The sequence below is a fragment of the Nicotiana tomentosiformis genome, chromosome 2 (genome assembly GCF_000390325.3).
Source record: "Nicotiana tomentosiformis chromosome 2, ASM39032v3, whole genome shotgun sequence".
Taxonomy (NCBI): Eukaryota; Viridiplantae; Streptophyta; class Magnoliopsida; order Solanales; family Solanaceae; genus Nicotiana; species Nicotiana tomentosiformis.
Genome location: NC_090813.1, coordinates 50,475,739 through 50,492,303, shown reverse-complemented (window position 1 = coordinate 50,492,303; position 16,565 = coordinate 50,475,739). Strand labels below are relative to the sequence as shown.

Sequence of the window (16,565 nt, the reverse complement as noted above, 5' to 3'; positions counted from 1 at the left end):
TTCTTGCTTTTGTTCTCACTTAATTCCTTTACCTTTTTTATTTTTTTATAATTTTGTGTTTAGTGAAATGATACTCCTTTGCTGGTGAATGTACGTTATCGTTTTTGCAACTGTTTGTGTTCGTTAGCTTCCACTTCAAGCAAAGACAAATCTGAGATCTACCTTCTAATATAGTAATTTGTTACTCTATTTAAGTGCATTCCAGAATATCGTCATTTTGCTTAAAAAGGAGATGTCCATATATTCAGATAGAAAAATACTGATGTAAAGGTTTATTCACTCAAGGGTTGTTCATTTGATTATATGGTAAAACGAAATAGTAATACTTAAAGGTTGACTGCTCGCTGGAAATCCCATCATATCCGCTCAGCTCACGTTTGTGCTTTAAATTGCCAGTTTGTAATACTTGACATTGCCAACACGATGAAGAAACAAGAAATATTCAATTCAATTTTTTTTGTTGTTGCTCTGTCAACTCTAATCTGATCTTCACATTGCCAATATATGTCTTAATTAGTTCTGAAAGGTTCAAGATGCTACTCCTCAATCTTCCCTCTGACTTTCTTCTCAACCATCACCATGAGTCACTCAGGATTGGCACGAAATCTTATTTATAGTACCAATTCAGTTCAAATTAAAAATATAAATACTCAGAGGCCTCGCCACTTGTGTCAGGTTTCAATGAATCTTCAAGCTGAGCCATTGCGATCAACAGAGGGTTTGCTTAAATGTTCTACAAATTATGTTCCATTAACACCCATAAGTTTCTTGGAAAGAGCAGCAAATGTTTTTAGAGGAAGAACTTCTATCATTGATGGACCTTCTGTGAAGTATACTTGGGAAGAGACACATGCACGGTGTATAAAGCTTGCTTCTGCTTTGTCTGAGCTTGAGATTTCTCGTGGAGATGTCGTAAGTTTCTTTCTTCTAACCATTATTTACGTTAGAACATATATAGGATGACTAAAGAACAACGAAGCAATATTCAAATACTTGCTTAAAAGAGTAATTGCTTTTGGAGCAGGCCTCTTATCTAGTGTTCAACATTATGTCAACCCAAAGCCGAATTAAATGTCTTTGGTTTGATTTGGTTTGGTATTAGAAAAAAATCCAAACCGACACACACTCATAAATGTATACAATTTTAATAATTTCTTCAAAAAGTGTTTCATACATAATGTGAGAATATTCAATGTACGTACTAATATAGAAGATTTGCCTTTGTTTACCTTTAAATGATTAGTTTAACGTGTATATATGATCACTTCCTTATTATGTCGTTGAAACACTTCAATCTTTCTTACTTTCATAATACAACACAAGGTTTTATTAAGTTTATCTAGTGCTTTATTGATATTTTTTGAAAAATAAATAGTTAAGATGACCTAAAACAAAACCTTCATAGCAAACATGATATGGATTAAAAATTTTAGACAAAAGAACTACTGAACTACACCATTAAAAAATAATCAGTTTTTAGCAAGCATGATAAGGATCAGAAAGGTCCAGACAAGGGCCAGGCCCACTAAAGTTAACGGAACAATAACAACCTAGTATAATCCCACTAGTGGGGTCTGGTGAGGGTAGTGTGTACGCAGATCTTACCCTACCCTGGAGTAGAGAGGCTGTTTCCGATATACCCTCGGCTCCCTCCCTCCAAGAACTCCCCACCTAGCTCTTGGGGGTGACTCGAACTCACAAACTCTTGGTTGGAAGTGGAGGGTGCTCCGCTAGAGCAACACACTTTTGTCCTAAAGTTAACGGAAATGTCACGTATTTTTTCGATAGAGATCTTCTTTCCTAAAATATCATTTTTCCTATAAAATTTAGCACTAATCACAAGAGAAGCAGAAAAGTCTGCAGAAGAGAATAACTAAAAAGCTGGAAAAAAATATCAGTAACAAAAAAAAAACAGCGATCAAGGGAAAAAATGAAATTAGGCAAGAAAACCCCGATCACGATCCTTACTTAGCTTGGCCACATGGAAAATCTAAAATATTTTCATAAATTTTAAATAATTAATTTGAGAGATTCATGTGATGGATGAAAATTGCTCAATATTTGTAAACTTAATGGATTGTATGTGCTCAAGATAATAAAAGAGACTAAAATAGACTTATCCCCAAGCTTAAGCGACCTTCTGGTTAACAATCTAATTTTACACGTAATGGACAAGTAATATTAATAGAATATGGGTCGATAATGACTTATCTAAATCTCATATTCTTAGCGAAAAACAAATCCCATCTTCTCCAAAATTTTGTAATCCAACGCAAAATTTATCTGAAGTCAACTCGTTGCTTTAACCACTTTCACATTACAAATTATGCAGCATTTTCTACATCTCTTGTGTTTTGCTTTCTCAGTTCTTCTATGTTTTATTAATTATACTCGTAATCCCTAGCATTGTTTTTCATTGACGCGAATCCTCGTTCTTCTTCGTGTATGGGGGATGTATTCAGTTATCTATTGACGCGAAATACTCATTATATTGACGATTCTTGTTGTCATAAATAGATACCAGTTGAACTCTGCTAGAATGAGTTGGGAATTTAAAGGGTTTACTTTTCCATTTTCATAGATTTAAAATTATTTATGTAGGTTGCAACATTGGCCCGAAATGTATACGCAATGCAAGAGCTGCATTTTGCAGTTCCAATGGCAGGTGCAGTTCTTTGTACATTAAATACACGTCATGATTCAGCTATGATATCAGTACTACTGAAACATTCAGAAGCAAAGGTCATATTTGTGGATCAGCACTTGCTCCAACTTGCTCAGGGAGCCATACATATTCTTGCTAATGAAATAGCAATACCACCACTTGTTGTTGTAATCTCTGAATCTAACAATTCTACTCCTACTATGGCAAAATCTAATACTCATGAATATGAAAGTCTCCTTGAAAGTGGGAATATTGAATTTGCTGTAAGGTGGCCGATAAGTGAATTTGACCCTATTAGCATTAACTATACTTCTGGAACAACGTCGCGACCCAAAGGAGTTGTTTACAATCACAGAGGTGCATATCTCAATACCATTGCTACATTTATGCTTCATGAGATGAGTTCATGGCCTGTTTACCTTTGGACCGTTCCAACGTTTCACTGCAATGGATGGTGCCTGACTTGGGGTCTAGCAGCACTAGGTGGCACTAGTATTTGCCTTAGACAGGTTTCTCCAAAAGTCATATTTGAAAGTATAGTAGAGCACAAGGTCACACACATGAGTGGGGCACCAACTGTTCTAAACATGATTGTGAATTCGCCCGAAAGTGACAGAAAACCACTTCCACACAAGGTTAACATAATGACAGGTGGTTCACCACCACCTCCACAAATCCTTTCCCAAATGGAGGAACTCGGGTTTCGAGTACATCACTTATATGGACTGACAGAGACATATGGTCCAGGTACATATTGTTTGTGGAAGCCTGAGTGGGATTCTTTGCCACCAAATGAAAAGTACAAACTAAAAGCAAGACAAGGAGTGCAGCATCTTTGTTCAGAGTCAGTGGATATAATGGATCCTATTACAATGGAGAAAGTACCAGAAGATGGTAAGACAATTGGTGAAATTGTGTTCAGAGGGAATACTGTAATGAGTGGATATTTAAAAGATGTAGAAGCAACAGAAGAAGCTTTTAAAGGTGGCTGGTTTCATAGTGGTGATTTGGCTGTTAAACATCCTGATGGCTATATTGAAGTTAAGGACAGACTGAAAGATATTATAATTTCTGGTGGAGAAAACATAAGCACAGTAGAGGTGGAAAGGGTGCTGTATAGTCATCCAGCAGTTCTTGAAACAGCAGTAGTCGCGCGACCAGATAATTACTGGGGGCAGACACCATGTGCATTTGTGAAGTTGAAGGATGGTTTTAAAAATGTTTGTGATCAAGAAATTATCAACTTCTGCAGGGATAACTTGCCTCATTACATGGCACCTCGATCAGTCATATTTCAAGATCTCCCAAAAACTTCAACAGGGAAGATACAGAAATTTATTCTAAGGGACAAAGCCAAAGCATTGGGCAGTCTTTTCTGAATGTTGGTGATAATTGCTTTTTAAGTCTGAGTGTTCATTAATTCTTCTATGCCATTTAACTCTCTGTATCATTCTTTGTGCCACTCAGTTCAATATTGGCCAAAGCTGGCAAATTGCTCTGAGTGGTATAATGCATTTCTTTTGCTTGGTTTTTAGATTGATGTTTCCTCAAAAGTGATATGCTAATCTCCATATTATACACTCTTTGCTAATGAGGTTTTAATGTCAATATTTTCTTCTTCTAATCGATCAGTTGCATTACTAGACTATCAAATTCTAAATCAGAATTTTGTGTTGTCGGCGAATATAATTTAAATTCTATTAAAATTTATCTGTAAGGTCACGGTAAACAAAATCTTAACCATATCAATCTAAAACTAGTATAATAAACAACAATTCTGATTCTTTCTTCTTTATTTTGTATTTTTAATTATTGAGACACTATCATCGGTGTATATTGTTGAAATTGTCAAAAGTCCCACATCGGTGGATGACAATTTTGAAAGGAAATTTCACCCTATAAAAGGAGGCCTAATGTTTAGGATTTATGTACACATCTCATTTGCCTTTTTTTTATCTTCTTAAGGCATTTGTATCTTCTCTCTTTAGTATTATTTCACTTGTAATTTTGGAGCGGAATAAAATATTGATTGTGTCCGAGAAAGTAGGCAAAATTGGCCGAACCTCGTAAATTCTGGTATTCTTTTATTGTTGTCTTATTGTCTTGTTTATTATTTAGTGGTTGTCATAATTTTTGGTATAGTAGTTGTGACTCATTCACACTATATACATTTGGCTTCCGCAACAATTGGTATCAGAGCCAGATTACTGTCTAAGTATGCTCTGTGGTTGCAGCATAGTCTGATCTTCCACGTCAGAAAAGATCTATCTTGGTAACTGAGTCAAGGTTCTGTCTGAGTATGCTCTGTGGTTGCAGCTTAGTCTGATCTTCCACACCAGAAAGGAAATAATCTTGATTTGTGTCGTCAGCTACTAAATAATATTTGTGTCAAAATGGGAGACAGTAAACAAGAAGAATCTACATCAAGTGTCAATAATACGTCATCGTTGGCATCTTCGCTTATGACAAGAATTGTGTCAAATGCGAAATTTGCGGTAGAAATTTTTGACGGGTCAGGACATTTTGGGATGTGGCAAGGCGAGGTTCTAGATGTTCTTTTTCAACAAGGGCTAGATCTTGCCATTGAAGAAAAGAAGCCAGATGTTATTGGAGAAGAAGATTGAAAAATTATCAATCGTGTTGTTTGCGGTACCATTCGCCTACCTTGCTAGAGAGCAGAAATATCTATACACAAAAGAAACTTCTGCAAGTAAATTATGGAAAGCACTGGAGGATAAATTTTTGAAGAAAAACAGTCAAAATAAATTGTACATGAAGAAGAGACTGTTTCGCTTCACCTATGTTCCTGGTACCATAATGAATGAACATATCACCAGTTTCAATAAGTTGGTCACATATTTGCAAAATATGGATGCAACTTTTGATGATGGTGACTTGGCCTTAATGTTGTTGGGGTCACTTCCTAATGAGTACGAGCACCTTGAAACTACTCTACTCCATAGAAATGACGAAATTTCTCTCAGAGAAGTTTGTTCGGCTTTGTACAGCTCTGAACAAAGAAAGGGAGAAAAATAGAAGGGCGGAGAATGAGAAGCACTAATTGTGAGGGGTCGTCCTCAAAATCAAACGAGGACTAAGAAGGGAAGATCCAAGTCGAGATCTAGACCCAGCAAAGATGAATGTGCTGATTGTGATGATTCAGACTTCTCATTAGTTACAACAGAGTTATCAACATCATCAGACATATGGTTGATGGACTCGGCTTGTAGCTATCATATGTGTCCCAACAAGGATTGGTTCGTGAATTTTCAAGAAGGAGAATATAGAGTCATCCATACAGCGGATAACAACCCTCTTACCTCATATGGCATTGGTTCAATAAGATTAAGGAGCCATGATGGAATGATCAGAACATTAACAGATGTTCGATATGTACCGGGTTTGAAGAAGAATCTCATCTCTGTGGGAGTCCTAGAATCAAAAGGGTTCAAAATCATTGTAGAAAATGGAGTGATGAGAATATGCTCCGGTACACTAGTGGTAATGAAGGCCAATCGGAAGAACAATAACATGTACCTCTATCGTGGTAGTACAGTTATTGGGACAGCAACAGTGACATCCAGTGATGACAAAGAGGCAGAAGCAACCAGGCTATGGCACATGCGCTTGGGACATGCTGGAGGAAAATCCTTGAAAGCTTTATCTAATCAAGGATTGTTAAAAGGCGTAAAGACTTGCAACTTGGAGTTTTGCGAGCATTGTGTCAAAGGGAAACAGACAAGGGTTAAATTTGGTATAGCGATCCATAATACTAAAGGCATTTTGGATTATGTACACTCTGATGTTTGGGGTGCTTCCAAAACACCTTCATTGGGTGGGAAGCACTATTTTGTAACCTTTGTTGATGATTTTTCCCGAAGAGTGTGGGTGTATACAATGAAGAGGAAAGATGAAGTGTTGGGAATTTTTCTCAAATGGAAAACGATGGTGGAGAATCAAACAGGCAGGAGGATCAAGTGTATTCGCACAGACAATGGAGGTGAATACAAAAATGATCATTTCAATAAGGTCTGTGAAAATGATGGCATCGTCCGACACTTCACTGTCAGAAATACACCACAACAGAATGGAGTGGCAGAACGTATGAACCGGACTTTACTGGAGAAGGTACGGTGTATGTTGTCCAATGCTGGCTTGGGCAAAGAATTTTGGGCTGAGGCAATTACATATGCATGCCACCTCATTAATCGTCTACCATCTGCTGCTATTGATGGCAAGACACCATTTGAAAAATGGTATGGAAAACCTGCTGTAGATTATGACTCTTTGCACGTGTTTGGCTCAATTGCATACTATCATGTGAAAGAGTCAAAATTGGATCCGAGAGCAAAGAAGGCTATATTTATGGGGATTACTTCTGGAGTCAAAGGATACCGCTTATGGTGTCCAGAGACAAGGAATATTATATTCAGCAGAGATGTTACCTTTGATGAATCTGCCATAACAGATAAGGTGACAGTTGAAGATGTCAAACAAACTGGTGGTGCATCAAAGCAGGTGGAGTTTGAGGGAAAATTTATTTTTCCTACACAAGAAGCAGAGGAGGAAACTCATAAAGATTACCCTCTGGAAGAAGAGCCAGTAGAGAGTGAGATTCCAACTCAGGAACCTCGACAACAACTTGAATCAATAGCAACCAGCAGGCCAAAAAGGACAATAACGAAACCTGTTCGTCTCATAGAGACGGTTGCTTGCGCAACCTTAATTGTAGCTGATGGTGTTCCTACCCCTTATAAAGACGCAATCCAAAGTTTAAAAGAAGATAAGTGGAGGATTTCCATGAATGAAGAAATGCAGTCCCTTCATCAGAATCATACATGGAAATTGACCAATCTCCTGAAGGGAAAGAAAATAATTGGGTACAAATGGGTATTTGCAAAAAAAGAAGAATTTCCTAACCAAGAAGATGTTCGCTACAAAGCAAGATTGGTGGCCAAAGGATATGCTCAAAAGGAGGGAATTGATTATAATAAAGTATTTTCTCCAGTTGTAAAATATTCCTCCATTAGAATTATGTTGGCTTTGGTAGCACAGTTGGATTTGGAACTAGTTCAGATGGATGTAAAAACTGTATTTTTATATGGAAACTTGGAGGATGAAATCTACATGACTCAGCCAGAAGGATTCAAAGTTGCTGGAAAAGAAAATATGGTATGCAAACTTGAAAAATCGTTGTACGGATTGAAACAATCTTCTAGACAATGGTACAAGCGATTTGACAAGTTTATGTTGCGGCAAGGGTACAAGAGAAGCAAATACGATCATTGTGTGTATTTGCGCAAACTTAATGATGGTTCCTTTGTATATCTTCTCCTATATGTTGATGATATGTTGATAACTTCCAAGAATTCGGAAGAAATTGATAAGTTGAAGATTCAACTGAAGGAGGAGTTCGAGATGAAGGATCTGGGTGAGGCAAAGAAAATTCTTGGCATGGAGATAATAAGAGATAGACGTACAAAGAAACTCTGTTTATCTCAGAAAGAATATTTGAAGAGAGTACTAAAGCGTTTTGGCATAGATAAGAAGACTAAGCCAATTAGTACGCCACTTGCTCCCCATTTTAAGCTAAGTACTACTATGTCGCCAAAGGATGAAACTGAACAGGAGTATATGTCAAGGGTACCATACGCAAATGTTGTTGGTAGCTTGATGTATGCAATGGTTTGTACGAGACCTGACATTTCACAAGCCGTTGGAGTTATTAGCAGATATATGCATAATCCAGGAAAGGAGCATTGGCAAGCTGTGAAATGGATTCTACGGTATATTCATAGTACTGTAGATGTTGGGTTAGTTTTTGAGCAGGAAGGCAATCGGTCTGTAGTTGGATATTGTGACTCAGATTTTGCGGGTGATCTGGACAAACGAAGGTCAACTACTGGTTATGTGTTTACTTTTGCAAAGGCACCAGTTAGTTGGAAGTCTACTTTGCAGTCAACAGTTGCTTTGTCTACAACAGAGGCAGAGTACATGGCTATTACGGAGGCTGTGAAGGAGGCAATTTGGCTTCAGGGGTTGCTAAAGGAGCTTGGTATTGAACAAAAAAATATTACAATTTTTTGTGATAGTCAAAGTGCTATTCAATTAGCGAAGAACCAAGTTTATCATGCAAGGACGAAGCACATTGATGTTCGGTATCATTTCGTACGAGAAATCATAGAAGAAGGTGGAGTCACGGTGAAGAAAATTCATACTACGGAGAACCCTGCTGATATGCTGACAAAAGTGGTGACTGCGGTCAAGTTTCAACATTGTTTGGATTTGATCAACATTGTTGAACACTAAAGATTGAAGATGAAGACACAACCAAAATTTGTTATTGAGAGAAAATTGAAGATGTGGAATTTTGCCAAGGTGGAGATTTGTTGAAATTGGCAAAAGTACCACATCGGTGGATGACAATTTTGAATGAGAATTTCACCCTATAAAAGGAGGCCTAATGTTTAGGATTTAAATACACCTCTCATTTGCCTTTTATCTTCTCTTCTTAAGGCATTTGTATCTTCTCTCTTTAGTATTATTTCACTTGTAATTTTGGAGTGGAATAAAATATTGATTGTGTCCGAGGAAGTAGGCAAAATTGGCCGAACCTCATAAATTCTGGTGTTCTTTTATTGTTGTCTTATTGTCTTGTTTATTATTTAGTGATTGTCATAATTTTTGGTATCGTAGTTGTGACTCATTCACACTATATACATTTGGCTTCCGCAACATATATAACTTAAAATTTTCATGATTCTATATCATTGATGCCAAGTGAACTAGGGAGGCGAGGATTAATGACAAGGGAAAAAAAAGAATTTGGTAAGAATAAACCAAACATCTATAGGATACTAGGGATTAATTAAGTGAATTATCATTTAATTATCATTTTGCAAGAGAATTACTTCTGCAGGTACCACGTATACTATCTTTAACCTCATTACGCTTACTTTGGAAAAGAACGGAAGCTGCAGTGGAAAAGAAAGGAAAATAATTGCACTACTTTATCTTACTTTTGGATCCCACAGATAAATCTGATTTTCCTTTCCGTTTTTCTTTTAGCCAAACAAAAAAGAAAGTTTTCAACTATTTCTATCTCAAGCATATTCCAGCTCTTCGTTGGAAAAGTTTCTTTCACTCACAAAACACACAAAACTTTAAAATAACTATAACTCATCGGACACATTTTTTCTGTTCTACAAACTTTTTCTTACAAAATATTTTTTCTTTTCGAGAAATTTTCATAAAACACTCTCTCATTGAAAGCTCAAGACTTTTACTTACTAAGCAAGTGGTCTAATCAACTAAGCTACGAGAGCATGTTGCTCTCTTATTTCAGTTCAAAATAATTGATCTCTTATTTCTATATTACATGTGTATTTGATATAAAATTCAAATATAACTACAAATATAATTTTCTGAAAATATAACTACGAATGGTAAATACGACGTATATGTTTGCGGTGTCGTGTAATTTTTTCTTTTCGTTGAGGTCCACAAGTTGCCCAAAGAGTTGCATACTTGTATTTCGACATAAACTCCAATGGGAAAAATCAAGTTAAAGATTTGTTAGTAAAAGACCAGTATTTAATTAACATGATATACACCTTCAGACCAAAACTTCAATATTTCATTTAAAGTTCAAATAATAATGGTCAACCAAATTTGAAAATAATGAAATTTAATATTTTGCATATGCTGAAATAATTTATGTCCAACCAATAGTTCTTAAAGATTGCATAAATGAACGTCAAGACATAGTGACATACAGACAGTTAAATTACAAGCTGACAAAATTAAATAATAGGACTAAAGGGATTACTGTATTCTCTTTTTCAAGCTTACGATCCACAATCGCCATGTTATTAATAACATAACAAAGCTATTGTCATTTAGTCAGAATTTGCATGCTCTTAAACATTTATATGTGCACGCCCATTTTGGAGAAAATCCCCCTGACAATTAAACTTTGCTTGCTTTCTCTTTTTCTCTTATCTTAGTCATGAATCCTTTCTTCAATATTTCAAAATTCAGTGGGTGGTTCTATGCTCTGAACAGAGTTCGAGTTCACCCCATTTTGAGTCAGAGAACCCGTTATCTGTGCCAAATTAGTGAGAATAATCTTGAAACTCACCCATGGAAATCCAAAGAGGGCCTAACGAGATGTTCTGCAAATTATTTTCCTTTGACACCAATTAGTTTCTTGGACAGAGCAGCTAAGGTTTTTAGAGACAGAACTTCAGTAGTGTATGGCTCTTCTGTTAAATACACTTGGGAACAGACTCACAACAGGTGTTTAAAGCTGGCTTCTGCTCTCTCTAAGCTGGGGATTTCTCGTGGGGATATTGTAAGTTCTTCTCATCCAAATGTTTCTTCTCTAGGTTTCTCTTTCTCTTAAATTAGTTCATTCGAGCCACTAATATTCCTCTGAACCAACTCATTAGCATGTTTAGCCAAATCTGTCTCCCTCTACGATGGCTAACCAGTTTTTGGACCGGTAATTGAAAAATAATCAGCGTTTGCTAAGTCACTAAAAAATAGCCACTATTTTGCTGCAATACGAAATGTTCCAGCATAATATACTGGAGATTGGTGCACCTGTGTATGAACTTCCAGCATATTATGCTGGAACTCCAGCACACAGAAAGTTCTAGCATCATATACTGGAAATTGTAGTACCTGTGTACGAACTTCTAGCATATTATGCTGGACCAGTATATTATGCTAAAAGTTCACATGTAATAAATTTGAACTCCAGTATATTATACTGAAATATTTTTCTGATTTTGAACAATGTTTTCGTTTAGATTTATCTTTACGTGAAAGGTGACTAAATTTTGATTACTTTAGAAACTGTGACTATTTTCAATTACCACTTGTAAATTTTGCTAATTTTGAATTTCACCCCATGTACTATATGATCACTCTTATTGAGCCTACTCTTTATCTAGTTGAATATAGGCAAGAAAAAAAAAGAAAGAAAAAATAGAGAATTCACGTGTAAATCCTTCAATTGTGTTACACACAAGGGTGTTTGTCGGTCGGTCGGTACTGTACGGTATTTAGACATTTCGGTTCGGTATTTTCGGCATTCGATTTCTTAAAATCCTATACCAATACCGTACCTAATTAAATCGGTATGGTTCGATTTTTCTCCTTTCAGTTTCGGTTTATTCGGTTCAGTAACTTCGCTTTATTCGGTTTGAATACTAATTAGTGCATAGAGCCATATACTTAATATTCTTAATTAAAGTACTCAAAAATACAAAACTGAAAATGTTTTGACAAAAGTTTTGTCCAAAACCAGTAAATATCGACTCATAGAGAGAAAACTGTACATAAAAGAATAAATTTGATCATTAGAAATGTTTTGTTACTTGTTTAGAGCTAATCGATAAACTTAGAGAATAAAGAAAAGTAAAATTTTAGATGTTTTATATTTATGTTATAATTGATAATATGTGTTTTGCGTAATATATATATATATATATATATATATATATATATATATATATATATATAATATTTCGGTACGGTATCGGTATTTTATTTTAAAATACCAAATACCATATCTAATACTAATTTTTTAAAAAACTTAAAAACCAAATATCATACCAAATACCAAAATTTTCAGTTTCGGTAATTCAGCATTTACCAAAATACTATACTTGTTTCTCATTTGTCTGGGTAAAGATTTCCAAAGGGGTTTAAAAGATATTTGTTACTTACTACTAGGCACAAAGAGAACATAACTTAAAGAAAATATATATTTAAATAAATATATTTTGGTAACTAATATCGTGAAAAATAATAGGTATCTTCCCAATCATATGAATATAATATAAAATTCATCATCTGTTTTACTTTTAATTAACAAAAGATAGATATGAGTTTGATAATATTTTTATATGATAAATATATGTACTAATCAATAGTAAACAAAACTAGAAAAATACGATATTTTTTACAAGCGTTTTTAATATATTTGAAGTAATAGAAGAGAAAGAGTGTAAGAGTTATTTGAAAAATAAAAATAAAAGAGAATTTGAATTACACCATATAATTATCAAACAATTCTTACCTCAATTATACACAATTCCATGCCAATCAAGTTACGTCTGAAGCGTTAATTGAAGCAAATAAGAAAACTATTTTTCCCTTTGAAGAAAACATTTTCTACAATTCAATGTAACCCGCCGCTGACAAATATCTTTTTCATGGAAAATATTTATTCCCCATGCCAAACACGCCAAGATGTCTGAATTGGATTCCTTTTTAATGTTTTTATGTCTCTGTTCTTTCTTTCTAATGTGTAATCTTTGTAAGGTTGCTGAAGTTTCGCGGGTTTGTAAACTGATAGTAATTCTTTTGTGAAACTTTTTATGCACATTATATAAAGAAAGGAAATCTAGATGATGGATGAGTGCCTCAGATGTATTCATGTTTGCCAAGTTTTGAGTGGTATAATTAGATACTTCGGTAGAGGAGACAAATTAAAAGCTCTTTCCTATATTTTTTAACTTGTGAGAAGTTAAGATAGAAGCAAGAATTTGATGAAAGTGTTGCCTAAGCATTGTAATTACTTTACCCGATTTTTTTCTCCTTAAAATCACTTCTAACATCTTAGTCTGATCATTTACCAATACATTTCTCTAAGCAGGACATATTAATCAGTCATTTCTCATGGTTTTAAGTTTAAATTCTTCGATAGGTTGCAACGCTAGCCCCTAATGTACCTGCAGTGCAAGAGTTGCATTTCGCGGTGCCAATGGCAGGAGCAGTGCTTTGTACATTGAATACACGCCATGATTCAGCTATGGTATCAGTACTCCTACAACATTCAGAAGCTAAGCTCATTTTCGTCGACCAGCAGTTATTTGGAGTTGCTCAAGGAGCACTGGATCTTCTTATTGATGTCAAAACAAAACCTCTTTTAGTGTTAATCCCCGATCCTGAAAACCTCCCTCCTCCTGTTGCTACGGCAAATGTTCATGAATATGAAACTCTACTGGCAAGTGGACGCAGCGATTTTGCAATAAAGTGGCCGTTAACTGAATTTGACCCTATTAGTGTTAACTATACTTCTGGTACAACATCACAGCCTAAAGGAGTTGTTTACAATCACAGAGGTGCATATCTCAATTCTATTGCTACTTCTTTTATTCATGAGATGGGCTCTATGCCTACTTATCTTTGGACTGTTCCAATGTTTCACTGCAACGGATGGTGCCTTAATTGGGGCGTGGCTGCACTTGGTGGCACTAACGTTTGCCTTAGACGCGTCTCTCCAAAGGACATTTTTGAGAACATATCCCTCCACAATGTCACACATATGAGTGGTGCACCAACGGTCTTGAACATGATTGTTAACTCACCTAAAAGTGACCGCAAACCACTTCCTCACAAGGTTGAAATAACAACAGGTGGTTCACCACCGCCTCCTCATATCATTTCCAAGATGGAGGAGTTAGGCTTTTCTGTATCTCATATATATGGGCTCACAGAGATTCATGGTCCTTGTACATCTTGCCTCCGGAAGCCAGAGTGGGAATCATTACCTCCTGATGAACGGTTTGCTCTGAAAGCAAGACAAGGAGTGGAACACTTTTTTACACAAGAAATTGACATAAGAGATCCTGACACAATGGAGAAGGTGCCAGATGATGGTAAGACCCCTGGTGAAATTATGATTAGAGGGAACTGTGTGATGAGTGGATACTTAAAAAATGTTAAGGCAACAGAAGAAGCGTTTAGAGGTGGATGGTTTCATAGTGGTGATCTTGCTGTGAGACATTCAGATGGTTACATTGAAGTGAAAGACCGGATGAAGGACATTATAATCTCGGGAGGTGAAAATATTTGCTCGGTTGAGGTGGAAGGAGTTTTGCTAAGTCATCCGGCTGTCCTTGAAGCAGCTGTAGTAGCAAGACCAGATGATCACTGGGGGCAGACGCCTTGTGCATTTGTCAAGTTGAAGGAGGGATTCAGTGTTGGTTCTGAAGAAATAATCAACTTTTGTCGAGATCATTTGCCTCATTATATGGCTCCTCGGACTGTCATTTTTGAAGATCTGCCAATAACTTCTACTGGCAAGATACAAAAGTTTATCCTAAGGGAAAAAGCAAAGTCTTTGGGCAGTCTTTGTTCAATAAAACAAAGCAGTCCTTCTCTGTATGCATCTGCTGAAGGTTAGAGACAATTCCACTCCTATTTCAATAATGTGTCAATCTTTGGCTGTTGCTATTGTCAATCCAGTATTGTGAAAAGATCAACTTCAAAGCCAACATATCTATGCGGCTCAAATTCTATCAGGGCTTTAGCTATGGTTACCTTGAAAAAATCAACTTCAAAGCAAACATATCTATTGAGCAGTATTAAATCAGCTTTATTTGAACCATGGCTCTCTGGAACCTGGATTACTATCAATATCCACTAAACTCCAATCTGAGTTCATCCCAAAAGCCGTAGGCATAGAATTTAAATTGAATACGAACAAGCCAGATTAAGTTTGCACCTCCGGCGAGCCCATATTTGGTGCATATTGCTTGAGGAATAACTTGAAAACAAAGAATAGCAGGAGGATCACAACATCATGTATAGCTCTTAAAATATTGATACTAATTGAGGCCAAGCAGTAGGAGTTCAAATTTCAGGAAAATTTCATGAAGTTCACTCGTATAAGTTTCGAACACACAGTTTGGGGATTTCACTTGCAGCAATTTGACTTGTATAAGTTTCCAACTCAGTTTCACTTGCTAAATTCGAACATCAGGAAAATCATGTGCCTATTTTTCAACTATTTGCCTCATATTTCAAGTTGTGACTATTTTTCAACGAGTTTACAAACACTAACTATATTTCAGTTAGCTGCCTTAAAATGGCTATTTGGTATAATTCTTTGCTAAGTAAGAATTGAAATATTGTGCAAAAATATTCTCACACAACATTAAAGTGACTGTTAATTTCTCACTATAACAGTAAGTCACTCTAAATTGAAATGTTGATGGTGGTTCTTGAAGCTAAAAGCTGCATAAAACGAGCTACTTCTATTTGCTTACCATTGACGATCTTGTTTTGTTTTTTCTTGAAAATAATTAGTCGATGTTGGCCTAAGTAAGTTTGTTTCGATGATTGATAAAGGAACTCAAGCATGAACCAGGACACATGCAGATTCGAGCACAAGACATACACGTGAAGGAGATAAGCTTAAGTGATTATATCTGATATCTCCTGAACGAAAATGTTGCATAAGTAATAAGGAGAAGGGCTCCTTACTCGAAGAGAACTCTATCCTAGATAAGGGAGGAGTTAGAAGTTGAAGATAACCAGAACTCTTCCACCGAGGAAGGGTAAAGCATTAGACTTCTAGTTATTTCCTATTCTACTAACTCTATATATTGCATGATGTTCTCATTTTACAGGCACGCACAAACGCTGAAGTTAAACGTGAGTTGAGAGCAAAATAACAAGGCATTTTGCAAGCAATTCCTGTGTGATTCAAGTGTGCGAACCTGAAGCTACATGAACCACATAGAAGAACCAGTTCCAAGTGTCTGTCTTTTATTCTAGTTTCATTGTAGTAGGGCTTTTGAGTTGTACCTTTCAGCTTTATCTAGAAGCAATTGTACTAGGTAGGAGTGGGCGTTCTGTGCTTCGGCTCGGTATTTAAAAACTTCGGTTCGGTATTTCGATATTCGGTTTATCAATTGTGTATACCAAATACCGTATCAAAGTAGTTCGGTACGGTTCAGTATTTCTTATTTTGGTTCGGTACGGTTTCAGTTTGATACATTAACGGAAATAGATAATGTAAATGGAGAGGACAGTGAAGTGGACAGTGGACTGGATAACGGTTTCGGTGTGCTAATTATATAGATAATATCCCACATATTAC

The 16,565-nt window shown here is 36.0% G+C and overlaps 2 protein-coding genes across 2 annotated transcripts; both read left to right on the top strand.

Annotated features, from left to right (window-relative positions):
- Positions 1-442: 442 nt before the first annotated feature.
- Positions 443-4,289, top strand: LOC104117337 (butanoate--CoA ligase AAE1-like). Its single transcript, XM_009628382.4, has 2 exons — positions 443-912; positions 2,602-4,289. Exons 1-2 carry the CDS (start codon positions 580-582, stop codon positions 4,042-4,044), a joined length of 1,776 nt encoding a protein of 591 aa, XP_009626677.1. The 5' UTR covers positions 443-579; the 3' UTR covers positions 4,045-4,289.
- A 6,316-nt stretch (positions 4,290-10,605) lies between these two features.
- Positions 10,606-16,361, top strand: LOC104086379 (butanoate--CoA ligase AAE1-like). The gene is made up of 3 exons (XM_018767396.3): positions 10,606-11,018; positions 13,383-14,859; positions 15,812-16,361. The coding sequence occupies exons 1-3, from the start codon at positions 10,674-10,676 to the stop codon at positions 15,823-15,825; spliced, it is 1,836 nt and encodes a 611-aa protein (XP_018622912.2). The 5' UTR covers positions 10,606-10,673; the 3' UTR covers positions 15,826-16,361.
- Positions 16,362-16,565: the final 204 nt, after the last annotated feature.

Coding starts and splice junctions, on each gene's coding strand:
- LOC104117337 (XM_009628382.4), top strand. CDS start 580: ATGAGTCACTCAGGATTGGCACGAAATCTTATTTATAGTACCAATTCA. Junction 913..2,601: donor AGATTTCTCGTGGAGATGTC/GTAAGTTTCTTT, acceptor TTATTTATGTAG/GTTGCAACATTGGCCCGAAA.
- LOC104086379 (XM_018767396.3), top strand. CDS start 10,674: ATGAATCCTTTCTTCAATATTTCAAAATTCAGTGGGTGGTTCTATGCT. Junction 11,019..13,382: donor GGATTTCTCGTGGGGATATT/GTAAGTTCTTCT, acceptor ATTCTTCGATAG/GTTGCAACGCTAGCCCCTAA.